The 14,656-nt window shown below is 43.6% G+C and overlaps 1 protein-coding gene across 9 annotated transcripts in view; it reads right to left on the reverse strand.

The window, feature by feature from the left end:
• Window positions 1-14,656, reverse strand: part of LOC132896316 (histone-lysine N-methyltransferase PRDM7-like) — a 72,572-nt gene that overhangs the window by 16,027 nt on the left and 41,889 nt on the right. For all 9 annotated transcript variants that reach the window (XM_060937059.1, XM_060937058.1, XM_060937056.1 and 6 more), the window contains one exon: window positions 13,724-13,895. In XM_060937059.1, coding sequence (XP_060793042.1) covers window positions 13,724-13,883 — 160 coding nt within the window. In that variant the 5' untranslated portion in view covers window positions 13,884-13,895. The remainder of the gene's footprint in view (window positions 1-13,723; window positions 13,896-14,656) is intronic.

Raw genomic sequence — 14,656 nt, forward strand, 5'->3', positions numbered from 1 at the left:
GTGGGTCACATGCAGTTTCTTTGCTACGGCTCATTATGAATGGCCCTCCTCCCACAAAACTTTCATCCGAATATGCTGCTCTTCTGTAGTTTCTCTCTCTGATGCCATTTCTGCCTGTTGCCTGGCTGTAGTCAGAGGATAAATACTTTTTCTAATGAATTCTTTGTAGAGACCACATGATTTAGTTAATGGTTTTCACCTGTGGAATAAATAGCATATCAGGGTAGGATTGCCCAACAAGGAGCGATTAAGGTTGGCTTTGGGGCTAAACTAAACAAAAAGATACTATTTCCAATATTTTTATGATGTTTATCACACAACAATGGCCAAAACTGCTAGTGTTTTCATGGTTAAAGTATAAAATTGTGGTTAAAAGGTGTCTCTGTATCTTCATAATGTATTTCAGTTGCCTTCAGTGCAGATTCTGATGTCATTTGCACGGATTAAGTATGCAAAATCGATCTTATCCTAGGCATTTCCATATTTTGTGCCAGTACTGGATACGAGTATGAGGTTTTTTTTTTTTTTTTTAAATTCCTTGTGGGAGTAAACAAAATGGTCAGATACGAAGCTTGCAAGGCAAAATAAAACGAATGTTCATTAACATGACTGTGGCACTGAATGATGTATTTACAGTATTCTCTTCGGACTTGCCTGGTCAGGGTTGTTTTAAATTCAGCTACTTGTTTGCTTATCTTCTGGGGAACAGAATTTCCCAAATTTGTTATGAAATCACATGCAGGTACAAACAAAATTAACTGTCCACACAGTAAGAAAGAAAGCAAGTAAATAAAAATAGTCCAACACACATCTCTATTTGAGCTTGCTGACAATTATGGCATTTCTAAATCTAGACATTCCCCCCCCAATGCCATACATATAGGATTCATATTGTGGGTGCAATCAGTTAATTATTGAAATTAAGTGATCAGTCTCATTAAATCAGTCTCATTAAATTTGAAGGTTAATAATTAAAATGAATCAATCCCATTGAATCGTTTACTTTGACTCCTTTGAATTGAATCATACCATAGAATCAGTCTCATTTGAAGTGAATCATTCAGTGAATCGTTCAATGAATCATACCATTAATCCTGGATAAATTATTGATCACTTACTATATTACAACTTGTATGCACCTTTTTGAATTCTTTGAGAGATTGGGGACTTCAGAAATATTGTTCACACCAACAAGATGAATACACACAGCTTTGATAATAAATGGATTTATTATAACAAAGATAAAAATGGATAATCAATATATACAAATATGATAGGGTGGCACGGTGGTGTAGTGGTTAGCGCTGTCGCCTCACAGCAAGAAGGTCTGGGTTCGAGCCCCGTGGCCGGCGAGGGCCTTTCTGTGCGGAGTTTGCATGTTCTCCCCGTGTCCGCGTGGGTTTCCTCCGGGTGCTCCGGTTTTCCCCACAGTCCAAAGACATGCAGGTTAGGTTAACTGGTGACTCTAAATTGACTGTAGGTGTGAATGTGAATGGTTGTCTTTGTCTATGTGTCAGCCCTGTGATGACCTGGCGACTTGTCCAGGGTGTACCCCGCCTTTCGCCCGTAGTCAGCTGGGATAGGATCCAGCTTGCCTGCGACCCTGTAGAAGGATAAAGCTGCTAGAGATAATGAGATGAGACAAATATGATATTGTGTGTGTGTGTGTGTGTGTGTGTGGCCTAGCTTGTGCTAGCTAAACAAAGGAATGTTATCTAAATAGAACAAAGGATTAGCTCTGTTGCTAATGTGTGCTTGTGTGTGTGTGTGAAGGACTTGACCATGTGTTTAGCCTCGTGTAGCTAACTACACGTGGTGGAGGCCTAGATTAGCCTTGTGTTGCTAGTGTGTTTGTGAAAGGCCCTATGGCCTAGCTAAAGCGTGTTTGTTAGGCCTGGTGAGGCCTACTGAGCATGTGTTGCTAAAGACAAAGGAATTAGCCGTAGCTAACGTGTGCTAAAAGAAATCAACCATAGGCCAATTTCACTAGCTTATAACAGTACTGAATCCCCTGAAATCTTAATGCGGTCAAGAGGTATAATAAGACAACTAAATATTTTAAAGAAAAGCATGCACAGCCTATCTATTAAAAACAATTGAGAGATTAACAAAATAAATCAACACGCTGCGTGTTTTAACAGTGTAACAATAAACCTGGGTTTAAATTCACACCATTTCAATAAAAGCAAATTCCTAAGACTTATACCCAAATGCCAAAATCTTACTTAATCCTGCCTTTAGCAAGATATGAAGAAATATTCGCCGTTGTAGTTTCGGGCCTCGCCGTTGAAGCACGTGAGCCGCTCGTGATGGAGGCGTAGAGAACTTTCTGGTCCAGCGGAGCACTTGGGTGGTTCCCGTGGAAAGCGGAGGATTCTTGTTCCGAACTTCAGCGTTCGTGAGGAAAAGTCTCTGATCAGAATAAGATGCACAGCGCTTTTGAGTTAAAAAGGATTCAGTCGCTTCTTAACTGCCTGGGCTGCAGTCATGATGTCACTTCTAATACGAATAAACCGGTTGTAACTCAGGTTGAGTTTAAAGATTGCGCTATTCTGGACTTTTACCTTGGCCAGTGGTTAGGCACAGAACGCGCTGGATGGTGAATCTTGCAAGAAAGAAGTGTTTTCGGGTTTGAGAGCATCTCTTTATGCGTCTAGACTCCTCGGAAACCGGACACAAGAGACCAAGAGCAGAGCTTCCGCCTGGACTTATGCGCGCATGGCGGACTGACGTAGATGATCCCGGTCACACGGAAGAGGACTGGGCGTTGTAGTTCTTAGACACAGAATGGCAGCATGATACCTACAATATTTAATTAAAAAAAACCCACAACAACCCCCCCCCCCCCACACACACACACACACACACACACACAGCGAATGGCAATTTAAGCATAACTAATTTGCTGAAGAAGAAACCATTGGACCCAGAGGAAACCTACACTGACGGGGGAGAACTCGCAAAACTTCACACAGACAGCAACCCAAGCTTAGAATCGAATCCAGGACCCTGGAGCTGCGCCACTGTAATGCCCCGAAATCCGTATATTTTGACTCCTGTCTCTCACACCCACTGTCTCTTATTGAACATCCCATTCCAGGGGCATAATGAGGGGCATACTCTCTGTCCCCTATTAAATCACAGCTGGTTGGGATCTTCTGCGAGCTTCTGTATGTGGGGAACAGAGCACATAGCACTGTCCTCCAGGTGTGTTTTGCTATCATATGACACAGTATAGCGAACCCCAGACAGACAATGATGAAGCTTACTGATGTTTCAAGAAGCATTTATGTTCAACCGTCCTTAATTTGAACACAAATATACTTCCTTTCCTTCACAACCTTTCACAAACACCATAAGAGCTGCAGATGGATAAATAAAATTAGCTCTCCCAAGCATAAACATTTCCATAATGCCAGTTAACCACACATGTGGACATTTATCAAATATTCACTCACATATAAATCGGTCAAAGCACATGAAAAGCTAGAAAACCAGCATTAACATGACGTTACAGCTTATCCATGTAGCACCCTTTCGCATAAACTAACCTTAGCATGGCTAATACAACAACGATATACCGTAAAATACCAAATAATAGCCGAGTTCCAATTAACCGCCGAGTTCCCTTTAACGGCCGGGTGTACGCGTGTGTTGTGACAAATAAAGGCCGGTTCCGAATACTCGCCGGGGTCTTAAAAAAAAAAAAAAAAAAAGCGTCCGAGCGTTCTATCTAGAATCTTGAGGCCCAGCACTTTTCTGGTTTTCTGGTGTTTAAACGATTTTGCATTGCATAGTTTTCTACCGAAACAATATGAATGAATGAATGAAATTATTTCTATAATACTGTTTACAACATTTTGTTACGTGATAATAAACATGCCATTTCAATGTTATAATCTTGGTCTACCGTAATATTTCTTGAGGAATGCAACTCGGTAACTTTTGACAGATGTCTTAGCCACCCCTTTGGGTATACCCAACGAAAGCCAGCGTGTGTGGTGACATTGAGGACTGCGGGTTTCCAAGGTTGGACTGCTGCTTCTGTTAAACGACCTAAATTGCCGAATGCATGCGTCAAAGCACACACTGAGTTTTATTAAAGACCTTATACCATTTCACTTGCCCTTACCCATTCGGATCTGGAAGACGCTTTACAAAAAAGTGAGAGCGTTCTAACATGCATTTCAGTCTGCTCGCGGCCAATCTAATCCAAGGGGCCTTTTCAACAAGTAATCTGTCGTGCAAGTTGGGCAGAAGCACGCGTCAGGCAGGCAACATGTAGGCCTACAAGTCAGTAACCTATTCAACTAACTTTCATCCGAACTTTAAGTTTTCTACGGGGTCGAGCCACCGTACCAACTCACTCGGGGAATAGGCTCATATCGGCCAAATAGGGAAACGTCTTGGAGAGAAACGTGAGAATGCAAGATGACAGTATGTAGCCACTGCAGGTCACTTATTTTTCAGCATAAGAAAAAACCCTTTGGTTTGACACTTCGCACCCTAATTATGTTGCTTCAACGTCGCGCCCTCCATGCAATTTCAGATTGACAGACATCGCGAAGCGCAAAGGGTGGAGGCTGCATGGGTGAGGGTGATAGCAAGTGACCATAACTTTGCAGAGTAATTAAATCACAGTGCTGCGCACAGACAATGGTGTGGTTTCTTGATTATTTTGTAAAGCATGCGCTTAACTAGTCATTAACAGGAAAAGGTGTGTGATTTATCCTTTATCCACCCCGACTGTGCCATGCGAAGATGCATTCTGCGTCTTCAAAATTCCCCGAAGTCGGCACCGTGCTATCTGTAATCTAACTCTAAACAAACTAAGTTATACTGGTTAAAAGTAGGCCTATCTGAGAATGATTTTTTTCCCCGTTTTGAGGTAGATTTTGGGGAAGGTGTTTGTGAAGAAGGAATTAATCGCCTGTTCCAAATAGCCGCCTAGTCTCTAATACGCGCCGGGTCTCTTACGTGATTGAGACAATCGCCCGGGCTATTATTTGGTATTTTATGGTATGTAAACACCCTTTCGGCAGTTAATTAGGATAACACGTTTTATGACTGTTTGCTGTGACAAGTTGAAACACACAATACCTTGTTCCCATTTCCAGCTAGGCGCTTAATTATCCATAATGAAACTTTACATTGCAAGGCAACGTCTTCAAAACACCTTTTCCTTCCGTACACTCTTCAATTAGCTGCCGTTCACGTGTGAACACCTATGGGCAAGTTGCTGACTCTCAGATGAGAGTACGCCAGAAGGGCTTCAAAATAAAAGAACCGAAAACGTAAAAGGCACTAACAAAAATAAAACTTACAGGAAGTAGTTAACTTGCTTATATACCATCAATAAGAGTCATTTACACTCCCACCAATCATGAGTAAATAATGGAACAGTATACGGTTTACATTAGACACAAATGATTTCAAACTGAAAATGACCTTCCCTATACAAATAACTTGTTTAGAAGGTGGAAAACCCTTTTAAACCATGAACTATAAGCTTACAAGCTATAGCTAGAAGGTATTAACTATAGGGTGAACAGGCTTGATCAGTCTCCAGCAGCAAGACTAGCTTCTGGACTGGGTGCTCCACTTCAGACATCTTGTGGAGACGCTCCACTTTCTTGTCAAGCTTCCTGTCACCGAGGCAGACCTTAACTCTCCTTACTAGTCCGTCTTTGTCAGTAGTGGTTTCTGAAACTCTGCCCAACCTCCACTCGTTCCTGTGCACATCCTCTCCTTTCATCATTACGATATCTCCAACTTGCAGATTTCTCCTGGGAGTATGCCAGCGCTGTCTGAGGGCAATGTTGGCCAGGTATTCCTTTCGCCATCGACTCCAAAACTGTTCTGCCAGGTATTGAACATGTCGCCACCTTTTCTTGCTATACATGTCTTCTCTGATTAACTCACCTGGAAGAGGCAAGGCCTTGACAGATTTCATAGTTAAGAGATGATTAGGGGTGAGTGGCTCGAGGCTGTGTGTGTGTGTGTGTGTGTGTGTGTGTGTGTGTGTGTGTGTGTGTGTGGGGTGGGGTATCACTGAGGTTGTTAACAGTCAGTGGATGGCTGTTGACGATTGCCATAGCTTCATAGAGGAAAGCTCGTAGCGAAGCATCATTTAGCCTACCAGAAGAAAGAGCAAGCGTGGCCTTAGGATGCCTTTCACTGTTCTAATCTGTCTCTCCCACTCCCCTCCGACATGCCTCACATAGGGTGCATTCATGCTGAACTCGCATTGTTTCTCAGCAAGAAATGCAGCCAGCCAGTCTGCACTGACTTCTTTTAGAGCTTCTTTGAGTTCATTTTTGGCTCCAACAAAGTTGCTTCCTTGATCAGACTTGATTTGACAAACAGTGCCACGTATGGCAATAAAGCATCGTAGGTCATTTATGAGGGTGTCGGTGGACATATCAAGCATCTCAATATGGATGGCACGGGAGCTAAGGCAAGTGAAGAAAAGACCATACACCTCTTGTTCTCCTTTCTACCCTGCTTTGTAAAAAAAATGGACCAAAGTAGTCCATTCCACAAAAGGTAAAGGGGGGGGGGGTGATGGTTCCACACGTTCAGGGGGTAGATCAGCCATCCTTTGCTCTTCCGTTGGTTTCCAAAGCAGTCTACAGGTAGCGCATTTGCAAATGTAGGATGCTACTGCCCGATTGATGCCAGGAATCCATGGGACCTGATGTCATTAATGGTAAGACCTTTGCCTTGATGTTTCATCCTTTCATGGTGATGAGCAATGATCATCTTTGTAATGTGATGATCCTTGGGGACGACTGCAGGGTGCTTGATGGAGTCGGGAAGAGAAGAGCTGCACAGCCTACCTCCCACCCCTGAGGATGCCATCTTTGTCAAGGAAGGCATCAAGTGAGTATAATGGATTTTGAGATGGTAGGGGGATCCCTTTGCTCAGCAGTTTCAACTCCTCTTGATACACATTTTTCTGCAGGTCTATGATTATGCAATGTTCTGCATGTTCTCGTTCTGTTACAGTGGTGAGACTGATCTGTTCTTGCTGATGCACCTTCGTATACGTGCAACAGCTTGAGTAGCCAGTGACCAAGATGAGAGCTTAGACAAGCAAATCAACAAGGCTTACTCGTTCTGTGGTTCTTGTGCTAAGCATGACAGCACTTCTGACCTCTGGATCTCCAATCATTAACTCTGGAATCTCAGCAACAGGCAGCTTCATTTCCTTGTTCCATAAGAACTTGGGTCCAGTGAGCCAGGTGGATGAACGAAGCTCGCTGGGAGTCAAGCCCCTAGAAGCATGGTCAGCAGGATTCTCATTGGTTGGGACGCATCTCCATTGCTGAGGGGGCGAGCTGAGATGAATCTTCTGAATACAATTAGCCACAAAAGGTGTGGAATCGTCATGCTTCATCGTTGATATATCCTAAGATCACCTTATAATCAGTCCAGAAGAACTCCGCAGTCCCAGTAGATGCAAATTCGTCCTTGAGCATGTTGCTCATCTTCACAGAAACAACTGCAGCTGTTAGTTCCAATCTCGGAACAGTTGTGACCTTGGATGGCAAGATGCGTGCCTTTCCTACAACTAAGGCACAGTGAACATCTCCCTCTTCATTTTGAAGTCTCACTGGCCATAACCCTTAAGGCTAGCATCCGAGAAATGATGCAGCTCTGTCTTTGTGACCTTTCCAAATCCAGCAGGTGAGTAGGTACAGGATATGGTAACATTATCTAATTGGGCTAGATCACTTCTCCACTGTTCCCATTCTGGGCGAAGTTCGTCTGGGAGAGGATCGTCCCAGCCTGTGCCTTGCCTATACATCTCCTGAAGAATGATCTTCGCTTTGAGCAGAACAGGCGCCACAAACCCGAGAGGGTCATACAAGGAAGCCACTACAGACAGGATGCCACGGCGTGTTGCAGGCTGATCCTTTAGGCTGACGTTAAGCCGGAAGTGGTCGGATTCCACATCCCATTGAATCCCTAGGACTCTCAAGTGGCAGGTTGTCAAAGGTGAGGTCCATATTTTTCACATTAGTTGCTCGTTCTGAGGGTGGTATACTCTCTAGAACGTCTCTGTCATTCGACACAAACTTGTGTAGTCGCAGACCACCCGTGGTGCACAGTTTGCGAGCTTCTCTGGCAAGCTGAATAGCATCTTCAGTGCTTTCAACACTGGCAAGCCCATCGTCTACATAAAAATCCCTCATGATGAACCTGGAGAGGTTGCTATTCTCTTTAGCTAGATGCTTCAGCCCGTAGTTTGCACGTCCAGGAGAAGAAGCAGCACCGAACAGATGCACCTTCATCCGGAACTCGCTGGGTGGCGAGTTCAAGTCTCCTTGCTTCCGACAGAGAAAGCGCAGGTAGTTGCGATCAGCCTCGTACACATGAAATTGATGGAACATTTTTTCCCCCCAATGTCGCACATCAGAGCAACAGGGTGTTGTCGAAAGCAAATGAGAACACCACTCAACTTGTTCAGCATGTCAGGATCAGAGAGGAGGTGGTCATTTAGGCTGGTTCCCTTGCATCTAGCGGTGCAATCGAACACTATGCGAAGCTTTTCCGGCTTCTTTGCATGACGAACACCGTGATGAGGACTCTACCATCTCTCACCTTCACTCCCACCATCTTCAACCTGCTCTGCATCTTCCTTCTCGATTACCTCCTCCATGAACTTGACATACCGCTCCTTATACCTTTCGTCCCGTTGCAGTTTCCTTTTCAGGTGGTTGAGGCATATCATGGCTGAGTCTTTGTTATCAGGCAAGCTAGGTCTGTTTTTGAAGGGCAGGAGCATTTCATAGTGGCCATGCGTGTTTTTCCGTATACCCTCATCTAGCTTATGGAGGAAAGCGATGTCTTGTGACACTGCTTTGCTGTCTTCACTGCCATCCTTGAAGTCAGATTCTAGAATGCGAATAGCATTGGCAGAAGTTACCAGAGGCAGCTCTTTAACCATGATTTTGTGACACAGGCGACTTGTGCTCAACGGATCATGGCCTTGGGATGAGCGCCCCACAATAGTTCATCCTAAGTCTGTCTGTATTGCACAGGGTTCCTCATCTCCTAGGATGGCATGCCTTGGTGCCATGGCTCTGGAGCAGTTGTAGCCTATAAGAAGTCCTACTTCACAGTCCTTTAGTGGTTGGATTTCGTCTGCTAGTTCTCCGAGATGACTCCATTGTTTAGCCGTCTCACAAGTGGGAATGTAAGCATGGTTAATGGGTATGCAATCTTGTGTAGGCAACTGGAAGAGCAACCTGAATAGCAGAACTGCATCCCCTTACACGAAGGCCGGAGCCACTCTCACTTGGGAGAACTGTTTTTTCCCCCACTCATGGTGGTCAACTTCACTGGATACTTGTCAGCAATTAGACTGTCGCTCACTTCTTGGTCGACGAATGTTGTATCACTTTGAGTGTCGAGTAGAGCATAGACAAGCTTCTCAGCTGTTGAATTGTTTTTAGTTGACACCCACACTGGTATTACCATCGATGTGTAGGATGAGCCTTCGCCTGTTACACTGAGTGATGTTGCAGCAGCAGCACTTGGATTCATCCCTGTTTCAGATGAACACCTTTCCTTTCCATAGTTGTAATCATGGAGGACTGTAGAATGCCTTCCTTTGCAGTTGTCGCAGCAGTGACTATGACGACAGTCTTTTGCACCGTGTCCAGATTTTAAGCATCCGTAACAGTTTCTTCTCCTTTACGTAGTTCTGTCGTTCTGCCAACAACATCCCTGTGAACTTGGGACATGCATGAAGTTGGTGTCTGTTATCTTGACAAAGGATGCATGGAGCTTTAGCCCTTTTCTGGTCTGACCTTTGATTTGTGTTGTCTGTAGCTGTGTGAGTGGTGAGAACACTGGCCTTGTTTCTCTGTGTCTCTGAGATTTCTCTTCTCAGTGTTCAAGTCTGATGAATGAAGAACATGAAGCGATGTAATTGGATTGCAGGCAATCTCAGCTTCAGTTGACACAAATGTTGCAAAGTCCTTGAAACTTGGAAATTCTTGCTTCTCGTTCAGGCATTGGGTGACTTGTCGGTTCCAGTGTGAAGCTGCCCAGTCTGGTAGTTTGTGGGCAAGCTTCTGGTTCTCCTCATAGTCATTTAGTATGTCAAGACCCTTGACGTGAGGCATGGCATCTTGACAGGCATTCAGAAAATCTGAGAAGTTTATGAGTCCTTGAACATCCCTAAGTTGAATCCTTGGCCAATTGGTGAGCTTCTCTCTGAATGCTCGCTGAATGGTGAATGGCTGGCCAAAGCGACGATTCAGCTTGTTCCAGGCCTCCTGATAGGCTATCATCATTCCGGAAGAAAGTGCCTTCTAGCACCTGGCATGCTGGACCACCAACGTGTTTCTTCAGATAGTTTTTTTCAACTGGTGTGATTGCTCTTTGGTCAATGAGTGAGGTAAACGCTGCTTTCCATTCAATGAACCGTATTGCATCACCATTGAAGACAAATGGCTCTGGAACAGGGAGCCTATTTAAGGCTATGCTGTCTTGAAAGACCCGAACAAGAGGGGGAAAAAAAAAAAAAAATCATCTGTGTGAGGGGGTGTTGCAACATGAGATAGAGGGACTGCAGTTACAGGCACACACTGTTTCCTTGTTCCTTTCATCATTAATGCAGTCAGCAGCTTCGTGTTCCGACTCTTTATCGTATACCTTTAGCTTAGCTTGAGCTGCCTGCACTTCCTTCACTGCCTGCAATCACTCCAACTCATGCCTTTGTGCCTCCAGAGCCTTCTGTTGTTGTTCCTCTAACTCTCGGATGACTTCTCTTTGTCTTTCTTCTGCCTCCATCATTTCATAATTTGCTTCCTTCACTGCTAGCTCTGCAGCTGCATCTGCACGCTTGGCTGCCATGGACAAAGCTGGGGAGTGTTGGTGTTGGTCAGACTTGCTGTGACTTGTCAAGGAAGCAGCAGATCCATAGACAGACTTTGCATAGTCACGGTGGAGCAGTTCATGAAGGCGGCATCTTTCCATGTTCTCGTTAAACTCACCTTCATCTATTGCTCTGCCGTAGGCAATGGTGATTATTTCTGTGGTAACTGATTCGCAAGTGTCAACTCTTCTTCTCATGCCGGTGGAAGGTGTGCCAAGATCTCGAATTCCAAAATACAGGTTCATTACGTCTTCCTTCACTTTCTTAAGCTCTTCAATGAAAGGCCAGAGCTCACTCTCTGACATGCACATCTTCAGCTGATCTCTTGCTTTGCATATGTCAAGCTTCCATTTTTTGTACATGGAGAGCAGCCGTTGCTCCTTTTTCTTGGCCTCTTCATCTTGTAGTGCGCGCATTTTCTCTGTCGGGTTCCGTGCATGTTCAGAGCGTCTAGGCCCTTCAGGTTCCTTCAGGCCAGGTGTCTCAGATACAACTGCCACTGAGTGGAGCTCACTCTGGAAGTCCTGAACTTTGTGCTGGGAACCAGGCATCTGCTCCTCTGTCTCCTTGAAGCTACCTGACTGACATTATCAACTCAATTTGAAATTAAGTCAGAAGAAACCTCTTAAGTATGATCGAACCTTTGCAATAAACAGAAAGTTGCTGTAGATATCCAGGTAAGTATTACAATAAAGGCAAACCTTAAAGTACTTGAAATGCAAAAATCAGAATATGAGCATGAACAACTAGCAGAGCTGCATTAACGTGCAGACACTCAAACAACTGGAAGTGTCCAGGTAAGTACTGTAATGAACACACTTCTCAAAGTACTTGGTATGCAAAAAATATGAAATGTCTTTAATAAAGAGTCTATGTGAACGTGTTCATGTGAGTGTGTAAGCAACAGTTTCTCTCCTTTGCTGTAGATGAGAAGATGAGTATGAAAAGTTCACTGGTTCAGTCTAAAAGGGCTGTTCATGTGGAGCTCACCTTGTTGCAGTCTGTAGACTGTGTAATATAGGTGTGTACTCACAGTTCTGCTTCAATGTCAGTGAAAGTGACCGTACTTGACCATTGCGTCGAATCCATGAAACCGCTGCCTGGATTACCGAAGTGGATCATGTGCTGACACGTCGGGACATGTTCATGATGAATCCATGTAGACAGCACATGGCGAAGTAGTAGCAGCAGCAGCAGGCACGCCATGAAGACCCTCCATCATGGCCCGTCATAATGGCAGCAAGTCGTCAGATCGATGAGGGCAAGCTCTTACTATAGCGAACCCCAGACAGACAATGATGAAGCTTACTGATGTTTCAAGAAGCATTTATTATGTTCAGCCGTCATCCTTAATTTGCACACAAATATACTTCCTTTCCTTCACAAACACCGTAAGAGCTGCAGATGGATAAATAAAATAAAATTAGCTCTCACAAGCATAAACATTTCCATAATGCCAGTTAACCACACATGCGGACATTTATCAAATATTCACTCACACAAATCGGTCAAAGCACATGAAAAGCTAGAAAACCAGCATTAACATGACATTACAGCTTATCCATATAGCACCCTTTTGCATAAGCTAACCTTAGCATGGCTAATACAACAACGATATACGTAAACACCCTTTCAGCAGTTAATTAGGATAAACACGTCACAGCAAACAGTCATAAAACAAGTTGAAACACACAATACCTTGTTCCCATTTCCAGCTAGGCGCTTAATTATCCATAATGAAACTTTACATTGCAAGGCAACGTCTTCAAAAGACCTTTTCCTTCCGTACACTCTTCAATTAGCTGCCGTTCACGTGTGAACACCTATGGGCAAGTTGCTGACTCTCAGATGAGAGTACGCCAGAAGGGCTTCAAAATAAAAGAACCGAAAACGTAAAAGGCACTAACAAAAAAAAAAAACTTACAGGAAGTAGTTAACTTGCTTATATACCGTCAATAAGAGTCATTTACACACAGCATGAGCTTCAGTTGAAAAAGAGGAGTTTGATGGCTTTACATGTCTTGGAGGAAGTACGTTAGCCGTCACTCACATGGTTAGAAAGACCTGGCTAGTGGGTGGATACTAGCAGGTGACCACACTGGACAAAAAAAAAAAAAAACCCAGGTGGAAGAAAGAGGAAAAACAAAAAAACAAACAAACAATGTGGTGAAGACGTTAGAACACATTTAACATTTATGGAAGGAGACCCAGGTATCAGTCAGTAAGTTTCCCCAAGATGGAAGAGTCTTCAGGACAGATGACTTTGTGCTTTCTGGTTTCTCAGTCACACGACATCCCACGTTTTTTTTTTTTTTGTCTCAGAATAAAAACACAGGAGTGAATGGAGGGAATTACAGACATTCTGCAACATTAAATGTAAACAAACAAATTAAACAGTGAATGAGTCATTCATTAATAAAGTAAAATTTGCAGTAGCAAGCAAATCACTATGGTTTGAGGGGAATCATACACTTTGGGCCATGCTGTTATATGAAAAAAATCACGCGGCATAGATTTTTACACACCCATCGTTTGATATTCCATGCTTGTTTTGTTCAGGTTAACATCAGTTTATAACGACTAAAAGTATTTTAAATAAATAAATAAGTTTCTCTCACTCCTCGCTACCATGTTACACGCTCTATAAACAAAGTTCATACTTTAATCAATAAAAAAAAAAATCTAAATTTCAATGTCACAATTTATTGATTAAAATAAGAGACTGAGGCTACATCCCAAATGTACTGTATTGCACTTTTAGTGCACCAGATAGTTTGCAGGGTAGAATAAACAGTGAGTGTTACTGAGCACCAGAGTGGCCTAATGTCTTACAGAGATAGTCTTTATCGTCAGGATCTTCCACTTTAACGGAGACACCTTCAGGTGGGTTGTCGAGACCGTCTCCATAGTTGTAGATGTTCAGCTCCAGCGTCTCCTCTTTCTTCACACAGGCTTCTGAGGTCTCTCCATCCATGGATGTCTCTGTTTTCATGTCTTCACACAGCTAAAGATCAAACAACAAATCTGTTAGGGCGGGACGGTATCCATCCCACTCCGGAAGATGCTGCTCTCATTTCTCGCAGCATAGCTCAGTTTCAGAACAGGCCTAGTTGATCTGTGACAATCCAGAGCCAAGGCCAGGGAGCAGACGGACAGGCTAAACTAACTGTCTGCTACCTGAACAGAGTCATCACACAGGTTTCATTACATTGAAGCATGAACTGTTAATGAACTTCTTACTGATCAGCAGTTTAATGTACTGTGTTTAAACAGAAACATGGATTAAACCAAATGAGTCTGTAGCATTAAATGGAACTAGTCCTCCTGGTTGCAGTTATATACACCAGTCTCGTCTAACTGGCAGAGGAGGCGTCGCGATTCTTTATAATGATTATCTCGGCATGACACAAAAACCTGGACAGTTAGTATGAAGAACTTCAAATGCATTTGTGGCAGTGGGGGCGTGGCTTAGTGTCAGTTTGTGAATGTAGGGCGGGGCCAGGGAAGGTAAGTGGCAAAGTCAATGCACCTGTTGTCAATTAAATGTTGTGTGTGTTTGTTGCAGTGACTGTGGAGAACAGAGAGAAGAGATTTCCCCAGACCAAAACACAACTGTGTATGCACATGTCTGGGTACCTAAACGGACATTAAAGCTGAAAAGCAAAAATAAATAAATAAATAAATAAATAAATAAATAAAAGGTGTGCAAGAACGTCATCTCTCGCCTGTCATGCTGTCAGACATACTTCAGGCTGTTTGGAGGTA

The sequence above is a fragment of the Neoarius graeffei genome, chromosome 13, assembly GCF_027579695.1.
Source record: "Neoarius graeffei isolate fNeoGra1 chromosome 13, fNeoGra1.pri, whole genome shotgun sequence".
Taxonomy (NCBI): Eukaryota; Metazoa; Chordata; class Actinopteri; order Siluriformes; family Ariidae; genus Neoarius; species Neoarius graeffei.